At 36.8% G+C, this 9799-nt stretch overlaps 1 protein-coding gene across 1 annotated transcript in view; it reads left to right on the top strand.

Moving 5' to 3' along the window:
- The window catches only part of COG5 (component of oligomeric golgi complex 5), a gene marked incomplete at its 5' end in the record, with an annotated part of 66723 nt that overhangs the window by 7357 nt on the left and 49567 nt on the right, over positions 1–9799 (top strand). The window contains one exon of the mRNA XM_010173842.2: positions 8599–8680. Coding sequence (XP_010172144.2) covers positions 8599–8680 — 82 coding nt within the window. The remainder of the gene's footprint in view (positions 1–8598; positions 8681–9799) is intronic.

Raw genomic sequence — 9799 nt, 5'->3', positions numbered from 1 at the left:
CTGGAAGTCTAGAAACTATTACACCTTGGGTATAAACTGATCAGCTCAGTGTAATGAGATTCTGTGCCCTGCAGTAAAACCAAAAAATCAAAGTAATTTTTAAAATCATGGTGTCATTTATTGACATCTGTTCACTTGCAATGTATGATGTAGACAACATTAGAAATTTAAATGCAATATTCTTTTAAGAAATTTAATCTCAACTACTTTGAGAAGATATAAAAGGTTTATTGAAAACACACTTAGAATTTGTCTGTTTCTTTACTGATTGATTGCACTGCTGAAGATGATGGCTTTTTGTTCACAGTCGAACATTTGGCAATTATGTCACTGTAGAAATAGTGCAAAGAGATTTCCTTATTTCTGTCCCATAAGATCTTGTCATACAGAATTGTTAAATCATTTGCATTGTTGTTTTATTGGTGGAAAAAATATTTAGGCTGTCCTTTAAATGTGTTCTGTTTTTAGAGCAACATTCGCAAACCCCGTATTTCTTTATGGCAGAACCTTTGATTACAGATAGAAAACACTGTATGTATTAGTATGCAAAGCCTGATTTCAGGAGCCTGCAGCAACTAGCTTCATGGTAATATTCACTGTATTGTTTTACATTTCAAAGAGACTTCACAATAAAGATGTTTTCACATTCTACTCAAAGTATCAGAATTTCTACAGGGAAAAATAAGTTGGAAGTGATTGTCATAAAGTGGGAGCCAGTTTAGAATCAGTGGGTCAGATTTATTATTTGGATGTTAGAATAGTTATTTTAGACACACACAAATATGATAATTCACAGATGGGAAATTACACTCATTAAGTTCTAAATTTACAGTGTGGAGGAAATAGAGACATTTGTAAAAATAAATATGTCTTTTCAGCATCTTCTTGCATTCTTCTCTAATACTGAATAAGGGGAGTACTTTCATTCTCATTCCTTGAATTTAGAGTTAATGTCAGATACTAAAAAGTTGTGTTAAGAACAGAGCTCAAGAGATTTCATTTCAGTGATAGCAAAGTTAATTAGTAGTTTGGTATTTTTTTTTTTAATGAGGTAAGCTCTTCTGTTTTTATGTTTGAGGAGACTTTAAGTCAGTTTTCCAGGCTGCAGCATTAATATTATTGTAGAGTGACAGTGAATACAGATCTTTCAATATCTTTGCTCTTATGGTACTGGTACTCAGCCCACTGTTGTTCAGTGGTTTATTAACTTACTAGTAGCTTTTAGTGAAAATGGGTTATACTTTTTGAACTGTGAAATCAAGTCACTTTCATGTGAGTAAGTGGAAAGGGATTTAGCACATGGATTCTGTCAGCCTGTAGTTTTTTCCATCAAAGATAATCTTGTAATCCTGCGAACGGATTTCAAATCTATACAACTGAGTAATAATGTCACTCCACACTATTAACAAGTCTGCATACATGCTATAATACAATGCACTAAAGATATAAAGACTACTGAAAAAAAAAGATTTTTAATATGCAAGCATAAATGTTTTTTTTCCTGTCCGTTCCATAGCAGTGAAAAAATACTGATATGAATCCTTTCCTTACCAACAGTCATCGCACAGAAGATGGTTGAACGTTGAATCTGTAGTCTCTCTTGGTCATGCTGTGTCCTATAACAGCCCTCTTTTTGAAATTCTGAAACTCAGCTTTTTATGAATATAGGATTGCTAATAAATGGCCCAGATGAATGGCCAGGCCCAGAGGGTGGTGATCAGTGGAACGAAGTCTAGCTGAAAGCTAGTAACTAGTGATGTACCCCAGGGGTCAATATGGAGTCCAGTCTTGTGTTAACACCTTCATTCATGGTCTGGATGATGAGGCAGAGTGTACCCTTAGCAAATTTGCTGGTGACACAAAACTGGGAGGAATGGCTGATGCTCCAGAGGGTCCTCAACAGGCTGCAGAAATGGGCTGACAGGAACCTCATGAAGTTCAGCAAAGAGAAGTGCAAAATCCTGCAGCAGGCACCAGTACATGGTGGAGGCTACCCCTCTGGAAAGCAGCTTGGCAGAAAAGGCCCTGGGGGTCCTGGTGGCCACCAAGTTGAACATAAGCCAGCCGTGTGCTCTTGCAGCAAAGAAGGCAAATAGTGTCCTGGGCTGCATTAGGCAATGTATTGCCAACAGACTGAGGAGGTGATCCTTCCCTTTATTCACCACTGGTGAGGCCACACATGGATTACTATGACGAGTTCTGGGCTCCTCAGTACAAGAGGGATGTGGACACACTGAAGAGAATCCAACAAAGGGCCACAGAGATGAAAGGACTGGAGCATCTTTCCTCAGAGGAAAGACTGTGAGAGCTGTAACTGTTCAGCCTGGAGAAGAGAAGGCTCAGGAGGATCTCATTAATGTATATAAATATCTGAAGTGAGGGTGCAAAGAAGCTGCAGCCAAGCTCTTTCCAGTGGTGCCCAGTGACAGGACCAGAGGCAGTGAGCACAAACTGAAACCTAGGAGGTTGCTTCTGAACATAAGGAAATGCTTTTTCACTGTGAGGTTGACTGAGCACTGGCACAGGTCACTCAGGGAGATTGTGGAGTCTTCATCCTTGGAGATACACAGAAGCTGCTTAGACATGGTCTTGGGCAGCCTTGTCGAGATGACCTTGCTTAAGCAGGGTGGGTGGACCAAATGACCTCCAGAGGTCCCTTCCAACCTCAACCATTCTGTGATAGTGTTGACTTGCAGCTTAAAATCTCTGCCTGAAAGACCAGTTGGCTGCTTTGAATCTGGCATCAGCTAAATGTAGACCTTTTCCATCCTAGACTAGCAAAAGTGTTAAACTTCTTCCATTAGAGTATTACATTTTCATACTTATTATGCTTGTATTATTGGGGAAAGACTCTATTTGTTTACTACAGAAAGATTTACTTAAGAGAACCTTATCTAAAAGTACAGTTTGCTAGTTGTATTCACCTAGAATGCACAGGCCTATGTTCAACTTTGCTTTCTTGAGCTGGGATAGAGAGCGATGTCCAAATGTCTCCTGGCACTGTCATTATGCATTATTATCATGCATTCTTAATTGTTTTATCTAAAAGCCCCCTCCTTTGGGGAGGGGCCTCGTGAGTGTTGCACAATATTACTGTCTGTGCAGAATATTGACTATAATAACTTTATAGTAATAGTTGAAACTAAATAGTTACACAATGTAACATGTTTTCTGCTGATTGTTGATTGCAGCCCTGATTCAGCAAAGCACTTAAGCACGTTCTTAATTTCACATAAATAAGGTGTACCATGAAAGTCAAATGGACTGCCTGCATCTGTTATTCTAATAAGGGTAAACTTTGTTGAATTATGGCTTACACTAATGAACTTTGTCCAGTTCATGTACACATTAAAGTGAGCCCTACTGTTGAGAAAATTCATTGCCATTTCTGGTTTAGCCTGCCAGACATATTTTGTCTTATTTATGTGTGTAATTTCCATGAGCAAGTTATCCCTATGTGAACAGTATGTGTGACTGAGTACCGCATTTTTAAACAGTATGAAAAAGGGTAAAATTTTAGTGGATGGGTCAGACTGGAATCCAATTGTTGTGTTTTTCCAACTTACTCTACACAGATGGAAGTGGATTCCCTAGGAATAACATTTTTCAAAAGTAGTTAAGTGCTTATAATCCGTATGTGTTTCAGAAGCATCTTTCTATTCCCCAGGTTCTGGCCAGCTGTCCAGCAGGTCAGACAGCAGAGGGTTGCCCCAGTTTATGTTACTGGGTAGTTGTTCAGTTCATTTCTGACAGCGAAGAATTGATAAGAGGTAGACAGACCTCAACTGTTTTGTGCTGCCCAAGGAGTTGCGTAGAGGCAACCAAATCATCTGAGTGCCTGCTCCACTGTATCAGTTTTGGGGAATAAAGTGGTCACTGGGTACAGGAGCAGCAATTTTTAATTCCCAGTTTGGGTTGGTAGATTATTAGTTTATGTAAGTGTAGTTTCGATATAGAAGCATTTTTACAGAGATTTTTATGAAAAAATAGCCAGTTCTGTGGCTGATCTTAACTTTCCCACCATTTTGTAGTGGTGCAGAGTATTATTTATGTGCAGATTTTCTCTGCTGTCAGATCAAAATAAAGCTGCAAACAGATAGCACCATCAATTTAAAAATGGTGAATTAAGTGGATATGCTTTTGGGGGAAAATTGTATTTTGCCCTTATAGTCCTACAATTGCTTGCAGTTAATGTTCATAGATTTAATTCAGTTGTATTCTATGATGTGTATGTGTATATCAACTGGGATCTTGCCTGTCCTGACTTTTAGGTACCATCAATTACAGTTAAGGTTCTTTTGTTGAAGAAAGAACATACTGCATGAAAAGAGGAAATAGCATTCTATTATATGCTAAAGTGTAACAATTTCCTTCTGAGAGGCTTTAAATTATGTATGGATGTTTTATGTAGGATTTCTATATATGCACTATGCACCTGGAACAGTTTTGCCCCAGATAACAGTACCAGACCTCTTAACTTCTAAAGGTTTATGTGTTCTCTGCGTTACTAAACACATACACTAACAGGGGGGAAATATGACAGAATGGTGACCTCTTTCCAGTGTTGTTGGTTATGGAATAGGAAGCTGTTGGAAAATGATTGCCACAGAGCTGAAAAGATAATCGGATGCAGTTTATTACTCATCTTGTCAGCTGCTCCTGCTACAAGAGATTGTATCACAAGATGTTAATCTGCTTGTGACTAGATTTCAAAGCAAGCATTTTTATTTTGGAGGGGGTGTAAGTAATTTAGCATCTTTCAGGTTTTTTTCATTTTCAGAAGCAAGAGAAATGGAAAATTCCCAATTTGAAGTCTCTGAATATTAATTGATAAAAATATTAGTACATCCTTGTGGGTTCTGTTATGAAAATATGATTATATGCTGCAAAAAGCTATTTAATTGCAAAGTTGTTCTTTTTAAGCTAATGATGAGGTTGTGTATTCCTTCAATAGCGGAAGTTAGTCTGCTAGCACGCTCCAGTGTCTCCTGCAAGGCAAAAAGTACAGACACAAGACAGATTTCCACCAAAAAGAATCCCTTCTACCCATTGAATCACTAATGTAGATGTACCCAATGCTCCCATACATTGTCTGCCTGTGAGGATATTTGGTGTAAGTTTAGAGGAGGACCAAATTCATTATTTACACTCTACAGATGGGAAGATGACAAGAATGCAATTTTAGCTAGATGACATTTTCTGAAAGTGAAAGGCCCAAAAGAGCAGTTACTTTCTGTGGGATGTTGCTCACAGTGCTATATGAAGCATAGAGAAAGGCTGATAAAGTTTCCATTACAATAAGATGAGCCAGAAGATTTGCTGTGTACATTTCAGGCAAGCAGTGCTGCCCTTTTCTCTTCCACCTTCATCCTGCCTGTCTTCTTAAGTCCTTGAAGAAGTTATTGCTACGTTGGAGAAAAACACTTCTTTTGCTACCCGTTTTTATGTCATTTGCTAGTATTGATTATTGTCAAATGGAATTGCACATTATATTTTAAATAGTTAAATTGTAATTTTTGTGGTGATCTATGGGCACAGAAGTAATCTTTATTAGAATACATTATTTAAAAAATAAGCAGTGAGATACTTAAAGACACTTAAGAAAATAATATATTGAGGTGATGTGTAAGCAAAATAAATTACAGGTTTAAACAGAATAAATAAATGGTTTCTGGATGCTCATGGTTGCATGTGGCACTTTTACTCCAGCAGGAGTATCTAATGCTAACACCTTGCTTTATTCCAACTTTGGTAGCTACAGTCCACTTAAATAGCCCCTGGTGTATGCATAGGCAACAGTATTCTCTAGTTCCTACCACAAACTGTTACATGGTCTTCTGTGTGCTGTTAATCAGCAACTATATTTCACCTCCAGAGCGACTGCATCCCAACGCTGGACAAAGTGAAACACCATATCTTATATTATAGGAGCAGCCAGTAATGGCTCCGTAGATAGCATTTTTAGTTGGTCCAAAACTATGGCGAAGTAGGGAATTTTCCATGTAGCTTTTTCCTCTGTTTCTTCTCACACATAATACAGTTGGTTAGCTGAGGTGTGAGGGCCTTATTCACTATAAAATTCTGATACAGTTAATGAACACCATTTGCCCAGGTCAGAAGACACAAGCAAATGGGCAGGCACTTAACTGGTACAGCTGTGGCTACTATGCAAATGCTGGCATGAGTACATATGTATATATGTCTGACTTTATATAATATATGCATATACATAGTTGCATACAAATGTATTTTCACAAAAAACATTAGTTGTCACATTTATGTTAGTTATTTGTCACCACGTTGAAGCTGACATTTAAGACTGAAATATTGATGTGGAGGTACTACATGCAAGTTTGTTTTTAAGACTTCTCATCATTGCATTTTCTGCTGAGGCTATGGCAGAGGTGTAGATGGTGATTACAGTAATGAAAAAAAAGTTGTTTGAAAGTGCTCTGTAAGTATTTTTCCACCTCCATTAGATTATTTAGAAACTTAATTGAGTTACTATGCCGAGTAGGCAAACATTGTTCCAGGTTGGAATAGAGAATATGAAAGTTTATGTATTCTATAGTTGATATGAAAGGCCATTTGTTTTATAATAGTTTTCATATTTTGAATGTGAAACTGTGAAATGAAGAACTGAGTAATTTCACATTTGTGCTATAGTAATAAATTTGCCAAAACCCAAGGATACTTTATGCAGTGCACCTTCAGAATCATTGATATAATTTTACTTTGCTCATTTATGAAAATCAAGTACAATTTTACAGAAAATACAAATATAGCTATAAAATAAGTTACTTCAGTTTCTAAATCCATCAGTGTCCTCAAGCAATCAAAAATGAGATTCCATCATCCTAGTTTATTTTAGTTTTATTCGCTTGCATTTTACAAGTATGAGTCCAACAGCGTAAAAGGTGTTCTCTCTCACTTTGAACAGAATCCATAAATTTTATCTTTCTTTTAATATCTCTAGAGATAAGGGGTAGGGTTGGATGAATTCCTCATTTAATCTCAGAATTTGTGAAAGCATTCTCTCTGATAATCTTTTTTAAAAAAAGAAAAAATTAAATACCTAAGTGTACCTTTGACTACTGTTCAGGTTTTTTGTCAGTTATTTAAGATGATAGTTTTGGAACTGAAACTTGAGCTTGAACTTGCAGTCTTTCAATGACTAGATCTTCAAGCAGGATGCAGTGGTACCCTGTTAATGGTTGACATTCTAAACGCCTTCATTGTTCTGCATGTTATTGCCAATGCAAAGTGACTAGAGTGCATTCTTTCTTCCTTTGTCATCTTAAGTAGTAAGTCAGTTTGGAGTGGATGGACTTCTATATTTAATAGCTCATCTCCTTTTTGTGGTGCTGGGCAGTGCAGATGTTGAACTGACACTTTAAAAGGGTTTGTGTTATTAACAAGAACTAGGGTTGTTTGGTTTTGTTTTGTTTTATTTTTTTCCTTGTAGTCAAGTCACTGGCAGTGCCAAAAGGAAAGCGGAGAAAATGCATCCCTCTTCGACAGTGATTTCAGTGTTGAGCCTTTTGCTTAAACCCATCTTTAGCTGTGATGTTGTGTGCTTTGATGTTTCAAAAGTGAGTCAGGATAGAAACAGCCAGGTGCTGGCCAGATCCTGAGAATTGCTGACATTTTTCATCACTGCTGGCTGTTTCACTCTTTCATTCTGAGCACTTTTTGCTAGTTATCATTACTAGAATGATTTGGACAAACTGTTTAATTTATACAGTACAGTCAATACATTACATGTATACCATGCAATGAAGAAAACCATTCTGTCCATAGCGAGCTCCTCCTATCCATGAAAACACTGGACAGACTTCCGAGTATCTAGCTAGTGGGCAGGGCAGGATGCTCATCATCATCTCTTGTAATTTTTTTCTACCCCAAACACACAGATAGAAAGAAAGCAAAAAAGAAAACAAAGTCATGCTTTAATGCTTGAGCATAAGTGCAAGATGTTGGGGGGAGTAAGGAAACAGGCTACTATTTCTTGTATGTCTTTTTTGCAAGAATATGCTACCTTGTTTCCACTTCAGACAACAAGCCTTGTTGACACAAGGTGGTGAAGAGTCAGCTGTGAGGTTCACTGTATTTTCATGTGTTTTATGTTTTTAGAAATAGGAATGTGTTTCATGTGAAGCAGAGCAGCATGCACTGTTTTTGGTCCCTGGCTGGTGTTTGCAAGTGTGTTGTAATGGCAGGAACAATAATTGCTGTGATGTAGTCAGCATGAGAACCCCCACGAAATGAGAAGGTCACTGCAATGCAAAGAGATTTTCTAACATGATTCCTGAGGGATACTGCTTTGGTCTACACTCATGCCCCTAGAGAGCTAGGAGCATTTCTCTCAGACTTAAAGGAAAATACTCCATTTGAGAGAAGACTGAAGCTTTTATTTTTGTTCCGTCCAGTATTTTTTTCTAGCTTTAAACTTGAGGAAAAACTTCTCAGCTTTAATTTACTTCGTTTTTATTTTCAGTGATGGTAGAACAACTTTGACTGGGAGAATTTGCATTGTTTTAAGATTCTTTGAAAAGAGTATGTTTTGAAACTTGTATTTCTTTTGTCCCTTGCTATCAGGATGGACAGTCTGATATTTTGTACAAATTTTGGACTGCAGTAACTCAGACACTTTCCTCTCAGTTTCAGTCAGCAACAGACTGTAAGTATTCAATATAAATTATTTGTAATGTGTTCTATAGATATTTTGAATCTCTCATTTCAATAAGCCCTTTGTTTGTTATCTCTTCTACTATAACTATAGCAGTGGTTCACTCAGTGTGGGGTCTGTGAATTTAAAACTTCTCGGGTTTGTAACCAGACAGGGTGGTCCTCCTAAGCTATGGTTGAATTTTCAAAAAGAAATATTTTCTACTTCATTAAGTAGTCATTATCTAATAACAAACACATATTTTTGCAACTGTATGTGGAGGTAGAAATTTGTGGAATAGTAGTACATTATACTTTCCAAAGTGAAGGGGTTTGCCAAATTAAAAAATAGTAATTTGATTTTAAAAAGCAGTTCTTATAGTCTTTTCTTTTTAAACACTGTTTAGTTGTAAAAATCTAATTTTAGCCATTTTTGGATACCGTTATAAGTAGGAGTCTAGTTTCTTCAAAATTCTGTCTAGATAAATGGCTAATGTTCTGACTATACACAATATTAAGTACATATGTAATACATAAATGACAGATACAATCCAGGAATATTAAGTAAAAAATCGTGTATAACCATAAGACAGTGCTATTACCAGTACATGCTAATGTAGTATGCAATTGGATCATAAGCCCAGGTGAGTTTGATGCTTTCATAAATACATCTTTCTTGTTCGTATACGGTGTATAAAGTTAATATTTTGCACATGCAGATATGACACAAAAGATTTTTATTTATCTTTGTGATCTCAGCTATTGCAATGGCCCTTCAAAATTTGGTCCTTCCAGGCTTTATAGCAGCAATATAATTTTGAGGAACTAGCTGGTTGATTCATGTTCAGTGGTTGCTAAGTAACTAGATGATCCCAAAAGCAAATGTATTAATCTTGTGTTAAAACATACTAATTTTACTGTTTGCCTTACTCATTACTTTAACCAGCAGTATGTACATACCCAGGATCTCACATGTTCAAACCGAACATGTGCTACTTGTTGTCAACGCTCGGTTTTAAGATTGTAAAATTGTGACATCAGTTAATGTGATCCATCAACATTTCAGAAGTAAGGGAACTCTTACATTTTGTCAGCAGTACTTTGTCTGACAGCTATTCAAAAATATTTTATT

The sequence above is a fragment of the Antrostomus carolinensis genome, unplaced genomic scaffold, assembly GCF_000700745.2.
Source record: "Antrostomus carolinensis isolate BGI_N321 unplaced genomic scaffold, ASM70074v2 scaffold448, whole genome shotgun sequence".
Taxonomy (NCBI): Eukaryota; Metazoa; Chordata; class Aves; order Caprimulgiformes; family Caprimulgidae; genus Antrostomus; species Antrostomus carolinensis.
The sequence above is the reverse complement of the archived record's forward strand: the minus strand, read 5'-3'. Positions and strand labels throughout refer to the sequence as shown.